Source organism: Cibotium barometz, chromosome 31, assembly GCF_041138505.1.
Source record: "Cibotium barometz isolate CiBa-2024 chromosome 31, ASM4113850v1, whole genome shotgun sequence".
Taxonomy (NCBI): domain Eukaryota; kingdom Viridiplantae; phylum Streptophyta; class Polypodiopsida; order Cyatheales; family Cibotiaceae; genus Cibotium; species Cibotium barometz.
The window spans coordinates 11,232,571-11,258,198 of NC_141076.1; the positions used below are offsets into that span (position 1 = coordinate 11,232,571).

General features: G+C 45.6%; 1 protein-coding gene across 1 annotated transcript in view; it reads right to left on the reverse strand.

Moving 5' to 3' along the window:
* The window catches only part of LOC147620514 (uncharacterized), a 38,029-nt gene extending 18,562 nt beyond the window's left edge, over positions 1 to 19,467 (reverse strand). Inside the window, exons 1-2 of the mRNA XM_086825326.1 lie at positions 18,156 to 19,467; positions 17,907 to 18,047 (exon numbers count right to left, since the gene is read on the reverse strand). Of these exons, the coding sequence (XP_086681452.1) occupies positions 17,907 to 18,047; positions 18,156 to 18,875 (861 nt within the window). The 5' untranslated portion in view covers positions 18,876 to 19,467. The remainder of the gene's footprint in view (positions 1 to 17,906; positions 18,048 to 18,155) is intronic.
* Between the last annotated feature and the right edge of the window lie 6,161 nt (positions 19,468 to 25,628).

Sequence of the window (25,628 nt, forward strand, 5' to 3'; positions counted from 1 at the left end):
ACCAGCTACTATTAGGAGTACCAGGATGCGCTTGCAACAGCTAGCAGATGGAAGCTTAGAATGTCCCATTGGGCTGCTAGAGGACATGGTCACCACATGTGGGATTGAATATGAGCACACATTTGCAGTAGTGGATTTTGGAAAGCATCCAAACTATGAAGTGATATTGGGTAGACCATTCATGCGATAATTTCAAATGATTCAAGATTGGGGATACAATTATTTGTACCTCCGACATGATTCTGTCATCATAAGGGTCAACCTAAAGAATCACTCATATCGTGATGTAACGCGGTCTCCAATAGATGAGTTTGATTCTGCTTCATCTGAGGGCTCAAGAGTTACATTGTCGGATGGGCGAGAAGATCTGTGGATGTGTGGAGCCTCATGTAAGGATTTCAACACTGAGAGACTTAAGGGTAATCGAAGTGTATCAGATGAGGCATACATTCCACAACCCTTCCCTGAGCACTTAATTGATCCCCTAGAATGGAGTCATGTCCTTTGCAACATTATCGACATGTGCTTTACCTAAGCCAATTCAATTTTGTGACTCAGATGGATATGACATTATTCCTATACGAATGGTACAACCACGTGACCTTCTAGATGATTTGTACTATGGGGTTGCATCCACAGCACTGCATGTAGAGGAAGTCTCAGTGGAGGATTTAACACTCGAATCGGCTAATGATGCTGATAAGGAAGACGGATGGGACTCTGATTTTGATGATGATGTGATAATCCCCGAGGAAGAGTTAGGAAAGGCACGCCTACTCTTGAGTGGAAGGGAGGTTCAAATAGAGATCCCTTGAAGCCGACCCAAATGTAAATGCTGTAAGAGCCATAAGAGAATCCGTAAACAAGATGAGAGGGAACGACGTGAGAGAATACAAAAAGAAAACGAGGAGTTTAAGAATGAACACTCTCGACCACCACCTCACTTCTTAGGAAAGAATGGATATCTATACTATGTCCAAGCACAAGATAGTATCAAAGACCAAGTAAAACGATCAGATGGATTCCAACTAGGAGAAAAGCTAAAAACTGTTAGCAAAAATTACAAAAAAACAAAGAGACCAAAACAAAAACTCAAGTCTCAAACTGATTCAAAAGAGAGTGTCGGAAGTGCAAAGATAACGGTTGAACAAAAAACTCTGATGCAAGATTACAAAAGAGAGCTCAAAACCGCATGGTCTTCAATTAGTGATGACTCAAGTGGACAAGAACAAGGTCTCAATGTTCCCCCCAACTTCACACAGTACACTCTTCAAGATCGAAAGATTGTTCTTCAACAGCCCATGCGACAAAAGCCAAGCATGCCAGGGGTTTCATATGATGGTCCAGAAGATGCAAAAAAATGATATCTCTAAGCCAGGAGAAGAGCCTCACTATATGTGGATTGCCACAGACTTGTCCTTAGATGAGGAGAAGTTATTAATTCAAACAATAAAGGAGTATTGCGATGTTTTTGCTTGGAGTTATAAAGACCTCAAAGGAGTTGATCCAAGCATATGTCAGCATACAATTCCATTGAGAGAGGATGCAAAGCCTTCCAAGCAACGTCCTTATACTTACAATGAGAATTTTGCACGAAAGATAAAAGAAGAAATAGACAAGCTCTTAGAGGCAAAATTTATCTATGAGATTGAACACACTGAATGGGTCTCCCCTATTGTAGTGGTGCCCAAGAAAAATGGAAAACTTTGAGTATGTGTAAATCTCAAGAAGGTAAATGCAGCTACTATACGTGATCATTACCCACTTCCAATCACGGATCATGTTTTGGAACATGTTGCAGGGAAAAAGACATATAGTTTCTTGGATGGATTCTCCGGTTACAATCAAGTGTCAATTGATCCAAAGGATCAACACAAGACAGCCTTTGCTACTGAAGATGGCATCTTTGCCTATCGTGTTATGCCATTTGGTCTAACAAATGCACCTGCAACCTTTCAGTGGTTAATGAGTCATGTATTAAAGGAGTACCTCAGGCTATTTCTTGAGATATTCATGGATGATTTATGTGTTCACTCATAAGAGCGTGATGATCATATAGAACACCTCAGACTTGTGTTTCAAAAGTGTCAAGTTTATCGTATATGCTTGAATCCTGACAAGTGCAAATTCATGGTAAGACAAGGGAAAATTTTGGGCCATATTGTTTCTCACAATGGGATTTCAACAGATATGGATAAAATTGATGTCATTGTCTCATTACCTCGGCCTATTAACCCTAAATGGGTACAAATATTCATGGGACATTGTGGCTATTATCATCGATTCATCTACATGTATGCTGTCCTAGCCAGACCATTATATGCTCTTCTTGTAAAGTTTAATTGGACTGGTGAGTGTGAGGAATCCTTTGAAAAGTTGAAGCAAGCATTAGTGTCTGCACCCATCTTACGGGCACCAGATTGGAACCAAATCTTTCATGTCCATATTGATGCTTCAAACTTTGCAATTGGATGTATTTTGGCTCAATCGGGAGGAAAACATAATAAGGATTTCCCAATCTCATATGCTAGTTGACAGTTGAACAATGCTGAGAAGAATTATACCACAACAGAAAGAGAAGGTTTGTCCATGATATATGCAGTGAAAAAGTTTCGCCACTACCTTTTGGCAAACAAATTTATATTTTTTGTGGACCATCAAGCATTGCTATATTTGGTGAATAAGCCTTGTGCAACTGGAAGGATTGTGAGGTGGTTTGTCATCCTTCTTGAGTTTGATTTTGAAGTGGCAGTCCGAAAAGGAACAACTCATCTTAGGGTAGATCATGTGTCTCGAATCACCTCTGGAGAAGCTCATGTGGGTGTGGATGATGATATGTTAGATTCAACACTTTTCCTTGTAGAGACAACTCCTAAATGGTCTGAACCCATCTTAGAAATTTTGACAAGTGGGCAGATACAACTAGCGGGTCCTAATGTGGACCTATGGCGACCATTCAAGTTAATGTCAGGGAGATTATATCGTCAGGGTAATGATGGAGTGTTGCGGCTTATACCTAACCTTGACCAATATAAGGAGATCTTGGAATGGTCACATGAGGGTATTGGTGGAATCCATGCATCAGCTACTACTTGTGTGCGACGTATAACTCAGGATGGGCAATGGTGGCCTACCATGCATGCGGATGCTGAAAAATTTGTTCGTAACTGTGCTTCATGTCAAATTCAACAACCAATTCATAATGTCACATTATTCCAAATTTCAACTACACCAAGTTGGAGCAAGTATATTGTGGACTATCTTCAGCATGGTCATACTCATCGAACAATTCCTAAATATCGAAAGCATGCTATTGAAGTTGAAGCGACCAACTATATGCTGATATAGGGCCAACTCTATAAGAGGGGCAAGGATGGCAACTTGCGCATGTGTGTATGTGAAGCTGACTACTTGAAAATCTTGACTCATACACATGCAGGTGTTGGGGGTGGACACTTTTCGGGCAATACCATAGCTAAGTTGATTAGGTGGTCTGGGCTTTGGTGGCCAACCTTACAAATGGATGCCGAAGAATATGTAAAATGTTGTGACGATTGTTAAAGGACCAAACCTCCCATCACAAAGGACAATATGCCATTGCCGCCTATGTTAAGCACACGTGCTTTTGCCAAATGGGGTGTAACGTACCCATCTTCACTAATAAAGAAATGTCCATGTAATTATGAGTTTTTATGGTATAAATATCAATGATTTTATTATTTGAGTCATTTCTACTTAGAATCTTCAAATTCTGAGCCCAAATTTGGAATCTGCGCGCGATTTTATCCTAATATAGGATTTTACAGCATCCAAAACGGACACCGGGGATCAAGCCTATACGCTAATTTTAATCATTTTAGTTAAAAAACGGCGACCTTTAAACCTTAATAAATGCACGACCGCACGTCCGATTGACGAACGGTCTGAACCCCTGCGACCAGGAGAACCTCCCGGACAAAAAAAAATTTCGCCCCCCGGCGGTCCGACACGTAAATCGAGGTGGGCGTCCCAAATTTGGGTACCCCGTCCCAAAATTTGGTCCATACACACTTACTAGGGCGCCCGTACAATGGCCGCCCAAGAACCAAAGGACGATCGCCCACTGTATGGTCCACGCGCACCCTTAGGTGGACACCCACCACCCAGACCGGATAAGGTACATGCGTACCACTCCTTTCACAGACAACCGACACCGTACCTTTCCCGTAGACCCATGCAGGCCACTGATCCATAGCCTTTGAAGGTACAGCGTCCTTTCGTCCCTGCTTTGCGCAGCGCCCATACCCTCACCCCTCAGCTATATAAACCCCCGGGGTGCTCCTCAGTCAGCACGCACTTCTGTGTAGCGTATGCCCTGTTGTGCCGCCGTCCGTACCGCCGTAGCGTACTTGCTGCAAGTACAGCCGCCCTTGCAGCCACCCCTCTCACACCCCCTCATTTGGCTCTTTTCAGATAAGCCAATTTTCCTCCATCCTCCTCTTCCCATGGGCCAGTGTCCTTAACTCTTCTCCTCCCCCCCGTGTGAATAGACTTACAGAGAGCTTACAGCCACCCCTCCCAGCCCTCTCCACGTTTTTGCCTTTGGGCTTAAGGATATCTCACAATTCCCCCCCCCATTTGCGTAGACTTTAGTAAGGGATTTTTGGCTCAAGCGAGGGTTCGTGCGCCATATTCTTTTGCTCATACGGTGAGCAAACGAGCTCGGAATTCAGATCCGACTAAAGCATTTCGATCGCAGCAGCGAGCTCTACAAGGCGACGCCTAAGATGGCCTCATCCCGGAGACGGCAAAATATTGCCTCAAGAGGCGCACGTAACAACGAGATAGAGGGAGATGCGCCCAATGCGGCCAGTCCTCCCTTTTCAAGTCCCTCAAGGAAACGGTGGCCAGGTTAGCTTGGTTAATTTTCAAAAGAAGAGATTTTTCCTTAAATTAGTATTAATGAATGGTGTCTTTTTCTTTTAAAATGAGGACATAAAAATTATATGAAATTACGAATTATGTGATGTTGTTTTCGATAAATTGCGTTGAAATTGTTATCTTCATGAATTGTGAATGCTATACTTAGAAAATTGCATTGAAGTTGTTATCTTTGGAATTCAAGATTTCTTTTGGCTTCAACGCTAACTCCGTTCCGTGCTTGTGTAGCCGGGCGGCGTCATTAGCAAAGCCCGGGAATGGCCCAAGGTATCCCTCATACCTTTGGGAGAATAAGGATCGCCGATTGAGGCGAGAGATTATGAGGCTGCCTAGTTTTGAGGGCCCAGGCTAGTGCGGTAAATAAGCCCACCCTAGTGTGCAGACATCCCTCTGAGGGGCGGGAGGATCGAGCGATGGAGCCTGAGAGGGCGACAGGCCGGCTTGAGTCCTCGCCAGCGGCCGACGATGAGGTGTATGGTCCCGTAGGGTTTTGCCCAGCATGTAGAGGCTGGAAGGCCGAATTCTAGATCATCGGCAGAATAAGAATAAGAGAGCCGGATTGGCTTGTATGGAAATGGATTCATGTATAAAATTTTTATATAATTGCATCTTATCTTTGGTATGATTGTATTGTGTAAGAAGGCTGTCTTAACGAACCTTGTGAAAAAGGGCCCTAATTAAGGAATATGTTTATTTATGTCAAACAGTGTGGTAGTATTAATTAGAAAACAAATTGATGCGTGAGTAGGGTGGAAAGTGGGAGGATGGAATGCCCTGACGGCACCATCCTACGGACGGGTGGACCCGATTAGTCGGGTAGCTTTCCAACAAATTAAGTGAAAGCCCTACGTTAGATAGTTAGGTTCTTGGGCAACTCTATTCTAGAAGACTAGGTCAGCGGGCTGTGCCTTGCATAAGATGAGGAAAAAAGCGTTGTCTCTAGAAATCAAGTCTAGTAGTTGCCCAATTTTTGATCAATTGCCCTATGGGTGATTTGATGTTTAGAAAATCACGCTCCCCCTGCAGGATAGAGCTAGGTCATACCTATGAATCGTATCCTTGAATCTCTACAGGGTCAAGGTGTCGATGAATAGGAAATTTTTCCCAAGATAAGACTTAGCGGACTATCTTAAGTGTTTCTCCCATTTTTAGAGGGAGGAACCTTACAATTGGTATCAGAGCAAGTTTGGCTCCTAGGAATTGCAGTTTAAGGACTGTTTTGTAATAAATGTTTTATCTAACGTAATGCTAATTAGAAAAGATATCCTACTTAAACAAATAAGTTCGAGACTGCTAGTCACTCCTCGAATTTCGAGTTTCGCGACACCATGGTGCAGATATTAGAGAAGATATCCCTCCCTCATTTCTCTCGTATTCAGAGAGGATGGGGTAGAGATTTCTGGAGTCGTGGGCCGAGATACTTCATCATCCGAGCAGATCAGATTGGGAACCTTACCACCGACCTTAAGCGGATTCGTTGGATTGAGAAGCTGAAGATGATCCGCTTATTTTGGTTCGTCGGTACTCCCAGGGCCGACACCTCGGTGACTATAGATGGGGTTCGCATACCTCAGGATCGTTGGGTGTATGACAAAGTGATGCAGGTCTTACCTGCTGATAGAGTAGCAGTGTTGGGACATACCCCAATCCAGAGTTTACCACCCTTACCATCAGTTTTTAGAGTCTTAGAAACTACAGCGGAACCCCCATATTTCACATATGTGGACCGCTCTACCCTTATGTCACAGTGAAGCCTAGGAATTTCCCTTGATGTCAAATAAGACTAATTATATTAGTCTCAGATCTTTGTAATAAAACTTGTCCTTGTAAATATTTGGAAATAAAATAATTTCAACGGTTTTACTCTCCAGCGTTGTGCAAATATGAATCTTGTAATCTTAAAAATTGTTTTTACGATGATGGCCAGGATGACCACCCTCCACTTCCCAATGCGCTTTATACCGATACCCAGGAGAAGAAGCTCCTGCTCAAGCAAATGCAACCTCCCTCCTTTAAAGGAGAAGGTTCAAAGGTTGAGAAGGATGCTGAAGTCTGGATCGAGGCGATGGACGATTATTTCTCTGCTGCCGGTACTGGAGTAGCAAATCAGTCTATGCTCGCACGGTTTCGCCTCACTGGAGATGCTAAACTCTGGTGGAAACAGTGGTGCCGTGACAAGGAAGTCACCGAGCATTCTCAAACATGGGAAGACATCAAGCAGGCAGTGAAGGAAAGATATCTTCCTCCATCCCATGAATCCATAAAGATGAATGAGTTCTTTAGTCTTAGACAGTGCAGCTTAACTCTTGAGGACTACTATTCCAAATTCATTACCCTTCGAAAGTATGCCCCAGCTATGACTACTTCCCAGCAAGTGGCTCGTTTCTGCCAAGGGCTAAATGAACCCCTAGATTCCCGCCTTGAAGCAATGAGGCCAAGCACATTACAGGATGCTCTCATATGAGCTAAGTTCCTTGTGAAAGAAATGAAGGCTAACAAACTGAAGAATCAAAAGAGATCTTACCCTGAGGCAAACCTTAGAGATCAACCCTACAAGAAACCTCAACAGAATTTTCCCTACTACAACAGAGGGCGACAAGGCAACTCTTTTGCCCCCCGCTCGTATGCTGCTTCTTCCAGAGAAGGCCCTCTGTGTTTTGAGTGCAATGAGCCGGGACACTTTAGAGCAAACTGTCCCAAGATGGTAACATCATTTCCCCAAGGTAACAGAGGAAATCAAGGCCGTGGAACCCCTACCCACCAAGGTGCAAGAGGTGCAAGAGGCAGTGGCCGTGGCAGAGGCCGTGGAGGAACAGTTGCTAGAACTGCCTGTGTTATAAGTGAAGAACCGACCTTGGAAACGGCTGAAGAAGAGCGCGCCACCGTCCATGCGGCGGTAGAACACCAAGGTCCGAATAAACAATTTGGTGTAATCCAAGCCCCCGCCACTCATCACGGTAAGCCATTTCAGCTTTTGATTGATTGTGGCAGTACCCATTCATTCCTTTCTCCTAGGTGCTTGCAAAAATTAAACTTGAGTCAAAAAATAGCTAGAAAAATGATTGTAGAGTTAGCCAGTGGGAAAGAAGTAGTATCTCGCCACTCTATAGGAAACCTTGATTTTGAGCTGGGTAATGAGCAAACTCATGGTCACTTTAGAGTCTTGCCACTAGGAATTTATGATGGAATCCTTGGGATGGATTGGTTAATTGCAAACAAAGCTAGCATTCATTGTAACCAGGGGAGTATCACTTTTGAAAATGAGCATGGCCAAGTAATATCTGTTCAGGGAACCACAGGAAAACCTAAGTCTAGGGTAGTCAAGGCAAAACATCTTCTCAAGGGGACACGTAAGGGTCAGCAAGTTTTCTTAGTCAAACTCAACAAAGTCATTGAACCTAGTATGGAGACAGAACCCTCTTGGCTCCAAGAATTCTCTGACATCTTCCCTGACGAGCTTACAGGGTTACTGCCTCCTCGAGAAGTCGACCATGAAATCGAGGTGATCCCTGGAGCTCAACCCGTCTCAAAAACTCCCTATAAAATGTCCCTTCCTGAAGCCATTGAACTTAAGGAGCAACTTTCCCAACTCATTGAACAAGGGTTTGTACGCCCCAGTAGCTCTCCGTGGGGAGCACCTGTTCTTTTCCAAAAAAAGAAGGACGGGACTCTCCGCCTCTGCATAGATTATCGAGGGCTAAATCAAGTCACTGTCAAGAATAAGTATCCTATCCCTCGCATCGATGAACTTCTTGACAGGCTTCATGGGGCCAAAGTCTTCTCAAAAATAGATTTGAGGTCTGGTTACTATCAGATCAAAGTCAAGGAAGCAGATATACCCAAAACAGCCTTTGGGTGGTTGCAAGATGAGGTTATCTAGTTTCATGGCGTGGGCGCCCTTGGCTTTAGCTGAAAAACAGGCATTTTTTCAAGAAGAATAGCCAATCTCTCATAGTTAGCCAAGGAGTTTCACTTCAAGGTCTTCTAATGAAACATCATATGCAAAGTTGGGCACCTAAAACTATAATCTGATCGAATATCCAATAATTGCAAATCCCCTTTTCTTTGGGAACCAAGTTTGTATACAGGCCCTGTCCTAGGTTTAGACAGGTATAGTGAATGTGAGTAAATTGCCTATAACTTTTACATTATTACTCATACGATGTTCCCACTTTGCATTTCACAAATACAAATAACATAGAGCTTAACTTGATTTATCGAGTAATTTTTGATGTGTTTTACTATTTTCTATATTATTTAAAAGATATTAGAATTGTTAAAAAACATACTATTTTATCCTCCCACCACATCTACCATTTAAAATGCTCAAATTGTATGGATCTAGTGATGATTAGATTGGGAAAGATTAGTATAATGTGGGTATAAGATAAAATTACAAATCTAACGGTTTGATTTTTGTAGATTTACTTTGGAAAATTTATTATGACTGCTAGAGGCCCATTAAATCAATAGTAATTTAATTCTAGAAAATTAAATATTGAATCTTTCAATCTAAAAACTCATGGGATCAATACTCTTGTTGCCATGAATTTATCAAAAAAAATTTGGCTTGATTTGAGTATGGGAAGGTCCATTTTCAATCCTCCCAAGTGAAAATTCCCATATTGTGTCCACTCTCCCCTTTTCAAGTCTAAAACCAATCCTAGTTAGGTTTGGAAATCTAGGCTTGGTAAACTTCACAGCTTAGGTTTCATTCCATGTGTGAGGCTTGGGTAGGCCCAAACCTTATACATGCATGCCACTTTATGTCCACGTGAGCATCGAGAGGATCCACATAAGCAGCTTGCCACCTCAGCTTGCCACCTCCACCTTCCATGTCAACATGGTCAACCTAGTTGACTCCCCACCTCATCATCCTAGTCATCATTAATGCCACATCATCTTGCCACCTTTGCATGCCACCTCGCACATGGTGACATGGCATGCCACATCATGGAATTGCCACATCAACCATAATAGTGCCACATGTCAAGAGAATGCCACGTGTCATGCACGCTTGTGACACGTGGCATCTCCTTCCCACCTCCCCTCTTTTTTCAAAAACATATTTTTGGAAAAGTTAATTTAGTAATTTAGAGAAATAGAATATAGAAATTTAAATAATAAAATATATGTAACTTATTAAATAAAAGAATTTAAAATCACTAATTTAAAAGGATTATATTTTGGGATTAGATCAATAAAAATATTATTAAAGATCATATTATTAATTTTAAAAAAATAAATTTTTTATTTTTATATTTCTTGAAAATTTTTTATGTAGAATAAACCTTTGAATAAAATATGAAAAAAATACTTTATTTAAAAAAAGCAGTTATATAATTATAAAATAAAAGATTTCTTTAAAGATATATTTATATATATTTATATATCTGGTAATGATAAATATTTAGACTTGTTAATAAATATTATAAATAATATTAATTTTTAAGTGGATAATAGTTTATCTTTAAATATCTTTATGTTTATCTTAGTTATCCAATCAATCTTAGATAGGAAATCCAGTGAGATTTGAAGTGGATAACCTATTTTTCCTATATAATCACACATCTCTAGTACTATCCCACACTTATCTGTAGTACTATCCCATCATTGAGCCCTTATAATATTTTCTCTCTTAGCTTCCTTGAGAATGGGTTCTCAAAGCCGTAGGAGTCGGAAACGTGATAGGACTAGACTCCCCCCCATCCACCAAGTTCAAGAGGAGGAGAGGAGAAGGGTAGCTCGTGAGAGAAAGAGAGAGTGGAGAGCACGTCAACGAGCAACACCTTCCGTTGGCGATGATCCAAGCCTTGCTCCTCCTCTTCCACTTCCTTTCCCTTCGCCCTCTTCCCCCCCACTACCCCTTAGTTTAGATAATCCACATGAACCCGCCCTTCTTGAGTCCTCTCTTCTACAAGAACCCACCCCCCCTCCTTTGGGCGCCCTTCGTGTGGATAGGAAAGAACTATCAAAGTCAGGGGCACATCGTCGTGCCCATGCAATCTTCCAATCCTATTTCAAAGACCTCACATCTTCATCACAGGCATGTGTGCTTGATGCTTTGATTGATCTGCCCAACATGGCCAACTGCAGGGCGCTTTCCGACATTGGAGGTCGAAGAGAGAGGAGAGCTGGCATGGCGGTGCTACAAAGTGTTCGTCATTCCTATATAGTTAACAAGAAGAGGAACTCTGCGGACGCTTTGGCTGCTCGACGGGCTATTGTGGCAGCCATAAGTAGCTCCCAAATGAAGGGTAAGGTTAGTGCCACATCTCGCATCCTTTCCATAGCACCACACGCACTTAGAGTTGGGTCTATTAGGCGACAAAGTTTAGATGCCAATGAGGTTGGTGCTATGTGGGCGAGTAGTGGTCGTGTAGCTAGGCATGATCGCCTACTAGATGAAACCACTAGAACCTTGATAGAAAGTTTTTGGGAGGAGAATTGTCGTGCATCGCCAGTTTTCAAGAAAGCTTTGCGTAAGAGAGTGACAAGAGGAGTGTTCATTGAGCACGGTGCTTGCTTTCTTGAAATGTCCCAAACTGAGTTGTATTCTCAGTTTGTAGCTTCGTATCCAGAGCTTAAAATTGGGCAAAGGTCATTTGAGGGGTGTAAGCCTTGGTTTGTGAGGTACTCACGTCAGCGTGACACATGTTGTTGTCGCTACCATGTTGAGTTCAATCTTTTTTATGATGTGTTCCGTTCTCTTAGTGGGCATAGAGAGTTGCCTCGTAGTCCACGTGATTTCATCCACTCTCTTTTGTGTGCACGCACGGAGGATGCCCAGTTCCATAGGATGCCTTGTGTGGAGAGCAATTGCACATCATGTGGTTCACTTGCACATCTACAGATGGTAGATCTTGATGCAAGTGACCAAGAGATAGTGGCATGGCAACGTTATGAGTATGTGACACACCAGCTCCAGAGTGGTGGACAGTCCAGGAAGTTGCAGCTCGTGGACAAACATACACCACGTTGTCACTTCACAGCCACATTTAGGGAGCAGATCTACCCCTACATACGGCACAGTCATTGTGCCAAGTGGCAGGATCGTCAGTTCCGAGCATGCCTAGCAGAGTTTCCTATTGGTGTGGTCGTCTCTGTGATTGATTTTGCAGAGAACTACACTTTCACACCTTTTCAGGAGATACAATCTGAGTATTACTTCTCAGAGCAGGTAATGGTTATATTTTGTACTATTTGTTTTATGTTTGAGCTTCATTACTTAATTGATTTTTTGTGTCCTAAACGTATGTATTGCTTCCCTCACCAGGTTGCTATTTTGGTCCACATTAGCTATCGACATGCAGAGGCTCATGTAGATGGGATAGCGAGTACCCCCGAGACCCGTGTCATTATTCGAGAGTATCATTTCTATATCAGTGATGATCGTTCACATGATGCACATTTTGTGCAACACTGCTTTCGTCTCCATGACGATTTTTTAGGAGATTGTGGGATCAGACATGTCCAGCGATGGGTTTGGTCGGATGGTTGTGGCGCACAGTTCAAGTCATCACGTCAATTCTATTGGCTCTACAGGTTGTACTTATGGCTTTCTTACATTTTCAATTAAACTAAATTCACTAGAACATCTTAAAGAAAACAATAACTAAGACTATCTTTTATGGATTTATAGGTGGCATGTGCAGTCTAGTATCCCAGTGATTTGGTCATTCTTTGAGACTGGTCACGGGAAGGGTGAGCATGATGGTGCAGGCGCGTGTGTGAAACGTGCCTTGAGGCGTCATCAGCTGCGACAGGATGCTCAGCGGTTCAGAGATGCGGGCCACGTAGTCGAGTGGTGCTCCCAACATTTGTGTGGGAGTGCAGCATCATCGTACCCCAGACGTGATGCTCGGATTGTCAGGAGATTTTTTTGGCATGTGGATGGTGGCACGATTGACCGCAGAGCCTCCCATGATTGTGACACAGTACCTGGCACCTTGGGCTTACATTCCATCAGGAGCACGTGCATGGCGGCCCCCACGATTTACACACGACGGTTTGCATGCTTCTGTGGAGCATGTATGGATGGCGATTGGTCACATTGTGCCTCGAGAGGATGGGCAGATGCATGGATACAGACATTCCTCTCCCCCGAGCATCCTTCACATCCAGTGGTGTCTGTTGAGCACACAGGTCCTGCGTTCATGGTCAGTTATGATGACCTGACAGATTTGCTACAGGAGGGTGATGTATTTGCTGTTATTGCCAGTGAGGGAAACAGCGAGGGAGTAGACTACTATCTGATGAGTTGCACTAGGCCAAAGTGCATGCTTGACCAGGATACAGTGGATGATCATGGGTTTTCTTATGACGCCCATAGCATGATTGTGGCAGGCCGGTTCTACCAGCAGATTCGACTTCATCGGGGGAGTCTTGAGTTCCAGCAGTGGAAGTGGGAGTTAGAGGCATTTCAGTTCTCTCATCTAGTGGTTGCTACCAGGCTCACTCTTGTTCGAGTACAGAGCCGAAAACACAGTTCTCACCCTCGTTTTCGGCTTCGAGTGGATGACCATGAGAGCATTCTAGAGCAGTTGAGAGCTAGAGAGGGTGCTGCTGACTAGATCTCTATCTTGATAGTGACTAAACTCAGACTAGCTGGGTTAGCTCACTTACATTGTACTTAGATTTTTGGGCAGTGACTAACCTCAGACTAGCTGGGGTAGCTCATTTTCATTATGATGTACTTATTTGATGTTTATATCATTATGAGTTTTCTCATTATTGAGTATCATTACATTTTAGTTGATGTTCTTGATTTTATTATATTTTTTAACACTTTGGCTATCATATTGTTTGTTGAAAATCTCCATGTGGGGGGGGCCCACCCCCACACGCTTGCAAAGTTTGGTCCCCATCGGAGCATGTTTGGATTGGCAATGGGCGCCCAGTGCGGGTTTTTCAAGTCTCTTGGTGCTTAAGAGGCCATGGAAAATCCGGGCCTTCCCCATACCATCGTACCCAAACATGCTCCGATGGGGACCAAACTTTGCAAGCGTGTGGGGGTGGGCCCCCCCCACATGCTTGCAAAGTTTGGTCCCCATCGGAGCATGTTTGGGTTGGCAATGGGCGCCCAGTGCGGGTTTTTCAAGTCTCTTGGTGCTTAAGAGGCCATGGAAAATCCGGGCCTTCCCCATACCATCGTACCCAAACATGCTCCGATGGGGACCAAACTTTGCAAGAATGTGGGGGGGGCCCACCCCCACACGCTTGCAAAGTTTGGTCCCCATCGGAGCATGTTTGGGTACGATGGTATGGGGAAGGCCCGGATTTTCCATGGCCTCTTAAGCACCAAGAGACTTGAAAAACCCGCACTGGGCGCCCATTGCCAATCCAAACATGCTCCGATGGGGACCAAACTTTGCAAGCGTGTGGGGGTGGCCCACCCCCACACGCTTGCAAAGTTTGGTCCCCATCGGAGCATGTTTGGGTACGATGGTATGGGGAAGGCCCGGATTTTCCATGGCCTCTTAAGCACCAAGAGACTTGAAAAACCCGCACTGGGCGCCGATTGCCAACCCAAACATGCTCCGATGGGGACCAAACTTTGCAAGCGTGTGGGGGGGGCCCACCCCCACATGCTTGCAAAGTTTGGTCCCCATCGGAGCATGTTTGGGTACGATGGTATGGGGAAGGCCCGGATTTTCCATGGCCTCTTAAGCACCAAGAGACTTGAAAAAACCGCACTGGGCGCCGATTGCCAACCCAAACATGCTCCGATGGGGACCAAACTTTGCAAGCGTGTGGGGGGGGCCCACCCCCACACGCTTGCAAAGTTTGGTCCCCATCGGAGCATGTTTGGGTACGATGGTATGGGGAAGGCCCGGATTTTCCATGGCCTCTTAAGCACCAAGAGACTTGAAAAAACCGCACTGGGCGCCCATTGCCAACCCAAACATGCTCCGATGCGGACCAAACTTTGCAAGCATGTGGGGGGGGCCCACCCCCACACGCTTGCAAAGTTTGGTCCCCATCGGAGCATGTTTGGGTACGATGGTATGGGGAAGGCCCGGATTTTCCATGGCCTCTTAAGCACCAAGAGACTTGAAAAAACCGCACTGGGCGCCGATTGCCAACCCAAACATGCTCCGATGGGGACCAAACTTTGCAAGCATGTGGGGGGGGCCCACCCCCACACGCTTGCAAAGTTTGGTCCCCATCGGAGCATGTTTGGGTACGATGGTATGGGGAAGGCCCGGATTTTCCATGGCCTCTTAAGCACCAAGAGACTTGAAAAAACCGCACTGGGCGCCCATTGCCAACCCAAACATGCTCCGATGCGGACCAAACTTTGCAAGCATGTGGGGGGGGCCCACCCCCACACGCTTGCAAAGTTTGGTCCCCATCGGAGCATGTTTGGGTACGATGGTATGGGGAAGGCCCGGATTTTCCATGGCCTCTTAAGCACCAAGAGACTTGAAAAAACCGCACTGGGCGCCCATTGCCAACCCAAACATGCTCCGATGGGGACCAAACTTTGCAAGCATGTGGGGGGGGCCCACCCCCACACGCTTGCAAAGTTTGGTCCCCATCGGAGCATGTTTGGGTACGATGGTATGGGGAAGGCCCGGATTTTCCATGGCCTCTTAAGCACCAAGAGACTTGAAAAAACCGCACTGGGCGCCCATTGCCAACCCAAACATGCTCCGATGCGGACCAAACTTTGCAAGCATGTGGGGGGGGCCCACCCCCACACGCTTGCAAAGTTTGGTCCCCATCGGAGCATGTTTGGGTACGATGGTATGGGGAAGGCCCGGATTTTCCATGGCCTCTTAAGCACCAAGAGACTTGAAAAAACCGCACTGGGCGCCCATTGCCAACCCAAACATGCTCCGATGGGGACCAAACTTTGCAAGCATGTGGGGGGGGCCCACCCCCACACGCTTGCAAAGTTTGGTCCCCATCGGAGCATGTTTGGGTACGATGGTATGGGGAAGGCCCGGATTTTCCATGGCCTCTTAAGCACCAAGAGACTTGAAAAACCCGCACTGGGCGCCGATTGCCAACCCAAACATGCTCCGATGGGGACCAAACTTTGCAAGCGTGTGGGGGGGGCCCACCCCCACATGCTTGCAAAGTTTGGTCCCCATCGGAGCATGTTTGGGTACGATGGTATGGGGAAGGCCCGGATTTTCCATGGCCTCTTAAGCACCAAGAGACTTGAAAAACCCGCACTGGGCGCCCATTGCCAATCCAAACATGCTCCGATGGGGACCAAACTTTGCAAGCATGTGGGGGGGGCCCACCCCCACATGCTTGCAAAGTTTGGTCCCCATCGGAGCATGTTTGGGTACGACGGTATGGGGAAGGCCCAGATTTTCCATGGCCTCTTAAGCACCAAGATACTTGAAAAACCCGCACTGGGCGCCCATTGCCAATCCAAACATGCTCCGATGGGGACCAAACTTTGCAAGCATGTGGGGGGGGCCCACCCCCACACGCTTGCAAAGTTTGGTCCCCATCGGAGCATGTTTGGGTACGATGGTATGGGGAAGGCCCGGATTTTCCATGGCCTCTTAAGCACCAAGAGACTTGAAAAAACCACACTGGGCGCCCATTGCCAACCCAAACATGCTCCGATGGGGACCAAACTTTGCAAGCATGTGGGGGGGGCCCACCCCCACATGCTTGCAAAGTTTGGTCCCCATCGGAGCATGTTTGGGTACGATGGCATGGAGATTTTCAACAAACAATATGATAGCAAAAGTGTTAAGAAATATAATAAAATCAAGAACATCAACTAAAATGTAATGATACTCAATAATGAGAAAACTCATAATGATATAAACATCAAATAAGTACATCAGAATGAAAATGAGCTACCCCAGCTAGCCTGAGGTTAGTCACTGCCCAAAAATCTAAGTACAATGTAAGTGAGCTAACCCAGCTAGTCTGAGTTTAGTCACTATCAACAGCAACCCAATCAAAATCGTCATCTCTAACTGCCGGTCGACGTGCGCGTCGAGGCTGCTGTGCACGTCGAGGCGGCTGTGCCAGCTGCGGGGGTCGTCGAATGTCTGCGGGGAGGTCTGCCTCAAAGGAAGGATCGTGAGCTGGTGCCGGTATACTCGGGAGCTCACGAGTCCCAAAAGCTGCTATGGCCCTCTCTCTCTCTCTGCGTTGTGCTAATGCAAGACGCCTCTGTCTGTACACCCAAAATCTATAATCTGCAATGGTGCGTGTCTGCCACTCTGCTCGTGTAAGCTCCTCTGCTGTAAGGACACGCTGCTCATGAGAAGCAGCACTGCTGCTAGCACCATCACCCGCTGTGCCACTAGGGCCAGCACCACCCACGCGCTCAAATGCTGTCACCTGGCTCTCATGTAGCACTCTCTGGTAAGCGTCGAACTCATGTGAGCTCCACTCTATCTCAGGAGGCACCTCATGCTCCTGGGCTCTATCGTCGAAGGCGTCGAGTCCCAAGTCCATAGCTGATGTAAAGTCGACAGGCCTCCCAGTCCTGGCATCTACTCGTACAAGGCCTGGGTGAAGATCATCGATGCCCAATACCCTGTACGTCGCTAAGTCGACGCGTGCACGGCAGGATGGGCATGCTGAGAACCGGACGAGCTCCTGGGTGATGCAAGACAAGTGGAAAATATGTCCACATCCTAGGGCATATCCTCCTGTACTGTCAATGTCCTCGATGCATAAACAGCAGCACGCATCCCGTAGGAAGGGAGGTGCATCCTGAGGGAGAGGTCGTCGAAAAACCTCTGTGATAGGCCGTGGATATAACGGTAGGTAAGGCACTGTCACATCGGATGATCTACGATACTCTCGAACATGCAGCATCAGCTGCTCTGCCCTGTGCTGGGCAATCTGCTCCATGATCTGATGATGCTGTGCCTCAGCTCTGGAGCTCTCTACCTCGGTCCGAGCCTACGCAAAAAAGTAAAGCATTAAAATATTTGGTTAGTCTCTCATTAGGTATTACTTAAAGAAATTTGTAACTTAAACGTGCAAGAGAAACCTACCTGCTGGATGTCGGACTCTCTTAGATGCTGTGCCTCTGCAGTAGCTGCCTCTGCCATCTGTAATGCAGCTCGGAGGCGGTCTATCTCCGCTCTCGCCTCTACCAACTCCTGAGTGAGCCTCTGAGTGGCAGGTGTGGGAACCTGCGTGACACAATCAACCATGCTGCTCATGTAAAAATATAGAAAAGTACATATAAACATGAAGATAAATGACCAAAAAAACTTAAGACGTAATCTATATGTAAATACCTCCACATCTGTCGTCGGTATAGCTCGTGAGAATAGGCGCACCACGTGCTGGATGCTCTCCGTGGTACTCCGTACGTCAATGCCGACCTGCGTGCCAAGAGCCTCTACTGTCGACAATGGCACAAAGGAAGGATCTGTGGCGGCAGGTGCTACACGAAGTGCTGGTGGAGGCCGCCTACCCTGGTCCTGGAGACGGCCTCGGCCAGCACCACCACCCGGACGATGGCTGGTGTAATCGACCTCCTCCCCTAAGACAAACTCCGCATATAACTGCTTTGCGAAGTATATGGGGATCTGGCGGTTGTTCGGCATCCTCCCATATGCGGCAACATATCGACTATAGATATGTGCCGCCATACGAGGATGCGAACACCGCGAAATAGTGAGGGGCTTCCCCGCCCCGGGCCTCATCCCACGACTATCGAGGAAAAGATCTAGGAAAGCCCCATCCCTAATAGGAGCAAGATCACAGACCTGACGATATGTCAGGCCATGTGACACCGGAGCAGCGCGATGGTGGGCTATCCACTCATCTACATAAACAATATCGTGAAGGCTACGAAGGGACGCAAGCATCGCCTCCAAGTCTGCCACGATATGTAATGTAGACGGAGTGTCTCTAGCACTCCTACGGATAGCCGCTAGCTCACGGTCTATCTCCGCGATGAGGTCCGCAATAGATGAGCGGCCCTCCTCGTGGCCCTCCTCGTGGCCCTCCATGCTAAAACCTAAGCCCAATGTGAAGGGTCCAATGTGAAGGGTCTAATGTGAAAGGTCTAATGTGAAAGGTCTAATGCTTAGTGCTAAGTAGCACTAATGAAGCTAAAAACAAAGCTAATGGGCTCACTAACACTAATCCAAATCAAGAGAGAGCAAGGGAGTGAAAACGACTTGTGAAAATGAGCCAAAAAAAAAAGTTTTCCGGTTTTATAACCTCGATCGAGGTTCGGTAACATCATGCAATTTAGGGTTTGCAAGATTAACGCTCTGGATATTAGGGTTAGTGCAACATACGGCCAAGATACACACCTAATTCTAGGGTTGGGGAAGGATCGACGGCTGAGATTTGATATTAATATCTCGATCGAGGTAATTGGACGGCCACGATTTAGAGGCATTACCACGAAAAGGTATCTCGACGGTCAAGATTCATTATATACCTCGATCGAGATATTTAAACGGCCGAGATCGCATCTTCCAGCGTACGTGAATGGACGGTATAGATTGCGTTTCCTTATCTCGATCGAGATAATTGGACGGTGGATATTGCATCTACGTATCTCGATCGAGATATTCGGACGGTGCAGATTGAATCTCTATATCACGATCGAGATATTTGGACGGCTGAGATTTGAACGCAGTATCTCGATCGAGATATGGGGACGGTGGAGATTGTATCCGATTACCTCGAACAATGAATGGTCGCGATTGGATGTATATTTCTCGTTCGAGATACGTGGACGATGGAGATGTGCTAGTCAAATATGCCTACGGGGATACAGCGTGGCCCTGATGTGGATCCGAGTGGCATAGATATCTCGATCGAGATATTGTGGTGGCGGTGACATGTATTGGTGACATGGATGACGCCTGGAAAGCCGGACCTGCTAGCGTGGCATTAGTTGGCATCTCGATCGAGATATGTCGATTTAGGCTCGGGAGCCACGTGTCGTCTTTTGATTGGCGGCACTATCACGATCGAGGTACTCCGCCCGAGATGGATGGATGTCCCAATTTTGGAGAGAGTGAACGAAAGTGAGTACCCTCATCTTGCAACCACCCCTTTAATACCCGTTATGGCCACTATGAGTTTACTGTAATGTCATTCGGGTTAACCAATGCTCCTGCAACCTTCAACCGCCTAATGCAAGATATATTCCGCCCGTACTTGGATGAGTTTGTGCTTGTTTTCTTTGATGACATCCTAATCTACTCCAAATCAATGGAAGAGCATGAGGAGCATGTGCGTAGAGTTCTGCAATTGCTGCGCAGACACAAACTCTATGCCAAGAAGAGCAAATGTACCTTCTTTACTCATCAAATTGAGTATCTTGGATTCATCGTCTCCAAAGATGGCATCTCAGTAGACCCCGCCAAGGTCAAGGATATTCTAGAATGGCCACCCCCTAAATCAGTTCGTGAAGTTCGTGGATTCTTGGGAATCACGGGTTGGTATAGGATTTTTATCAAAGATTATGCCTTGGTAGCTACACCCTTGACAGATCTTCTTAAGAAGGATTGCAAAATAGTGTGGCTGCCAATCCATCAAAACAGCTTTGATCAGCTGAAAGTCATTATTACTTCTGCCCCAGTCTTAAAGCTTCCTGATTTCTCCAAGGAATTTGAAGTGGTTACCGATGCTAGTAGTCTAGCACTTGGTGGTGTCTTAGGCCAAGAAGGAAGACCAGTCGCTTATACTTCCTGCAAGCTGAAGCAATATGAAGCAAACTATGCCACCCATGATTTGGAACTCTTAGCAGTTGTTCATTGCCTCAAATTATGGAGACATTATCTCTTGGGAGGCAAATTCCAGCTTGTAACTGACCACAAAAGTCTAAAGTGGATCTTCACCCAGCCTAACCTCAACATGCGGCAAAGGAGATGGATTGAAATTCTACAAGAATATGATTTCGACATCAAATTCCGCCCTGGGAAAGATAATGTGGTAGCTGATGCACTTAGCCGCAAATCTTTCTTGAATGCAATTTCAATGCCAAATAATCCCATACTGGTCAAGGTGGAAGAAGTCTCATCTCATGACCCAGATTATCAGAGGATGATAAAGTTAGTAGAAGAAGGGGGACATTCGGAGAAAGAGAAGAATCTAATCAAGGGATACTCCACTCATGAAGGAAGCCTCTACTTCAATCACAGGCTATGTATCCCTAAGGATCCTGCTTTAAAGAAACTAATCCTCCATGAAGCTCATGATAGCCCTGCTCTGCAGGACACCCAGGTTATGCAAAAACATTAAATGCGGTAAGAAGGAGCTTTCATTGGACAGGCTTGAAAAATGATGTGCTTCGGTACTTGAAACAGTGTCTCTCATGCCAAAGGATCAAGGCTGAAAGGGTCAAGATGCCAGGAAAGCTTCAACCGTTAGATATTCCCCAAATGAAGTGGGAATGCATTAGTATGGATTTTGTCACAAGTCTCCCCACTGTTCAAGGAGGATATGACTCCATTCTAGTAGTAGTGGACTTACTTACCAAAGTAGCTCACCTTATACCAGCAAAGAAGACCTTCAAAGCTTCTGATGTCGCTCGAATATTCATCAAGGAAGTCCTCAAACTTCATGGTCTCCCAAAAAGGATAGTAAGTGATCGGGATTCTGACTTCACCTCAAAATTCTGGCAGTCTTTATTTCAAGCTCTGGGGACTCAACTTTGCTTTAGCACAGCTTATCATCCAGAGACCCCGATGGCCAGACTGAGAGAGTCAATCAAGTAATTGAAGACATTCTCAGAGCATACTGTGGACAGGAACCCAGAAGGTGGATTCAATACCTTCCTCTGGTAGAATTCGCCTACAATGCATCTTATCATCAAAGCATAGGAATGTCACCATTCAAGGCACTCTATGGGCAAGAATGCTTGTCTCCTCTAAATTTCTCTGATCCGACCATAAGAGTGGAGGCATCCAGGAAAATGCTCGAAGAGATGGAGGAACAAACCAAGGCTATCCAAAAGGATATTAAAGCTGCCCAAGATCGACAAAAGCATTATGCTGACAACAAGAGGTCTGAAAGGATCTTCAAGGAAGGAGACAAAGTTCTTCTACGAGTGCGACCCAAACGAAGTTCTCTATCACTTGGGAAATATAAGAAGCTCAGCCCTAGGTATTGTGGTCCTTATCCAGTTATCAAATGTCTAGGTAAAAGTGCCTATAAACTCCAACTCCCAGCCCATATCAAAGTCCATAATGTATTTCATGTAAGTTTATTGAAACCATATGTCCCCAGTCTCGATCATATTCTTGATGATGAACAAGTTGTAATCCCTACTCAAGGAGTCCTTGAATTACAGCCCAGTAGCATCATAGATTCTAGGGAAAGGCAACTCCGAAATAGAACTCTTGTAGAACATCTAGTTCAGTGGAAAGATTACCCTGAAGAGGATGCAACTTGGGAAGATGAAGCTACACTCTTAAAGTATTATCCCCAATTCATGACGAGATGAGGACATCTCGATTTCTTTAAGGGGGGAAGGATGTAACGTACCCATCTTCACTAATAAAGAAATGTCCATGTAATTATGAGTTTTTATGGTATAAATATCAATGATTTTATTATTTGAGTCATTTCTACTTAGAATCTTAAATTCTGAGCCCAAATTTAGAATCTGCGTGCGATTTTACCCTAATATAGAATTTTACAGCATCCAAAACGGACACCGGATCAAGCCTATACGCTAATTTTAATCATTTTAGTTAAAAAACGGCGACCTTTAAACCTTAATTAATGCACGACCGCACATCCGATTGACGAACGGTCTGAACCCCTGCGACCAGGAGAACCTCCCGGACAAAAAAAAATTTCGCCCCCCGGGGCAGTCCGGCACGCAAATCGAGGCGGGCGTCCCAAATTTGGGTACCCCGCCCCAAAATTTGGTCCATACACACTTACTAGGGCGCCCGTACAATGGCCGCCCAAGAACCAAAGGACGGCCGCCCACTGTATGGTCCACGCGCACCCTTAGTAGGTGGACACCCAGACCGGATAAGGTACATGCGTACCACTCCTTTCACAGACAACCGACACCGTACCTTTCCCGTAGACCCATGCAGGCCACTGATCCATAGCCTTTGAAGGTACACCGTTCTTTCGTCCCTGCTTTGCGCAGCGCCCGTACCCTCACCCCTCAGCTATATAAACCCCCGGGGTGCTCCTCAGTCGCCACGCACTTCTGTGTAGCATATGCCCTGTTGTACCGCCGTAGCGTACTTGCTGCAAGTACAGCCGCCCTTGCAGCCACCCCTCTCACACCCCCTCATTTGGCTCTTTTCAGATAAGCCAATTTTCCTCCATCCTCCTCTTCCCATGGGCCAGTGTCCTTAACTCTTCTCCCCCCCCCGTGTGAATAGACTTACAGAGAGCTTACAGCCACCCCTCCCAGCCCTCTCCACGTTTTTGCCTTTGGGCTTAAGGACATCTCACAATCCCCCCCCCCCATTTGCGTAGACTTTAGTAAGGGATTTTTGGCTCAAGCGAGGGTTCGTGCGCCATATTCTTTTGCTCATACGGTGAGCAAATGAGCTCGGAATTCAGATCCGACTAAAGCATTTCGATCGCAGCAGCGAGCTCTACAAGGCGGCGCCTAAGATGGCCTCATCCCGGAGACGGCAAAATATTACCTCAAGAGGCGCACGTAACAACGAGATGGAGGGAGATGCGCCCAATGCGGCCAGTCCTCCCTTTTCAAGTCCCTCAAGGAAACGGTGGCCAGGCTAGCTTGGTTAATTTTCAAAAGAAGAGATTTTTCCTTAAATTAGTATTAATGAATGGTGTCTTTTTCTTTTAAAATGAGGACATAAAAATTATATGAAATTATGAATTATGTGATGTTGTTTTCGATAAATTGCGTTGAAATTGTTATCTTCATGAATTGTGAATGCTATACTTAGAAAATTGCATTGAAGTTGTTATCTTTGGAATTCAAGATTTCTTTTGGCTTCAACGCTAACTCCGTTCCGTGCTTGTGTAGCCGGGCGGCGTCATTAGCAAAGCCCGGGAATGGCCCAAGGTATCCCTCATACCTTTGGGAGAATAAGGATCGCCGATTGAGGCGAGAGATTATGAGGCTGCCTAGTTCTGAGGGCCCAGGCTAGTGCGGTAAATAAGCCCACCCTAGTGTGCAGACATCCCTCTGAGGGGCGGGAGGATCGAGCGATGGAGCCTGAGAGGGCGACAGGCCGGCTTAAGTCCTCGCCAGCGGCCGACGATGAGGTGTATGGTCCCGTAGGGTTTTGCCCAGCATGTAGAGGCTGGAAGGCCGAATTCTAGATCATCGGGCAGAATAAGAATAAGAGAGCCGGATTGGCTTGTATGGAAATGGATTCATGTATAAACTTTTTATATAATTGCATCTTATCTTTGGTATGATTGTATTGTGTAAGAAGGCTGTCTTAACGAACCTTGTGAAAAAGGGCCCTAATTAAGGAATATGTTTATTTATGTCAAACAGTGTGGTAGTATTAATTAGAAAACAAATTGATGCGTGAGTAAGGTGGAAAGTGGGAGGATGGAATGCCCTGACGGCACCATCCTACGGACGGGTGGACCCGATTAGTCGGGTAGCTTTCCAACAAATTAAGTGAAAGCCCTACGTTAGATAGTTAGGTTCTTGGGCAACTCTATTCTAGAAGACTAGGTCAGCGGGCTGTGCCTTGCATAAGATGAGGAAAAAAGCGTTGTCTCTAGAAATCAAGTCTAGTAGTTGCCCAATTTTTGATCAATTGCCCTATGGGTGATTTGATGTTTAGAAAATCACGCTCCCCCTGCGGGATAGAGCTAGGTCATACCTATGAATCGTATCCTTGAATCTCTACAGGGTCAAGGTGTCGATGAATAGGAAATTTTTCCCAAGATAAGACTTAGCGAACTATCTTAAGTGTTTCTCCCATTTTTAGAGGGAGGAACCTTACATGGGGTATTGATTTTGTCGGTCCCATTAAACCTCCAGCTCATCACACGCATGCCAAATATATTATAGTCGCAACTGACTATTTGACCAAATGGGTAGAGGCAAAGGCTACAGTCAAAAATGATGCCAGAACCACAGCCAAGTTCTTGTATGAGTACGTGTTTACACGCTATGGCTTACCTATTGAAATCGTTAGTGATCAAGGTGTGCACTTTGTGAATGAGGTCATAGAGTTTTTACTTCAAGAATTTATGGTAATTCACAAGCGTTCTACACCCTATCATCCCCAGCAGACCAATGGTCAAGCTGAGAGTACTAACAAGATTCTCTGCACAGCACTCACAAAGATTGTTGAGGGACATAGGACTGATTGGGAGCAAAAGTTGCACTCAGTTCTTTGGGCATATAAAACAGCCTATAAAACATCTGTGGGCACAACCCCATTTGAGCTTGCTTTTGGGCTAGATGCAATTCTTCCCTGTACCTACTCTACGAGTTGCTAAATAATTGGACTGGATTGGTCATGAGCTTTCTCAAGCATAAATCAGGCATAAACTCATCCACCCGACCAACCAGGGATGCACACATGAATTATAATGAAGTACATCATATCTTTACCTTGATGTCCCATACCATCAAGAGGTATAACTCCAATCTAGTAGCATGTATCTATAGCGTGAAATGGTAGGTGAGCAGATATAATCCTCTAAACAAGAGAACACCATATCATAACCTAGCCTCAAGATAATATAGCCTTAGCCTCCCTTGAGTGTGCCCCATGCCCCTATTATATAGGAGGGCCCTCAAGTGACTCTTGACTCTCCATTTCCCA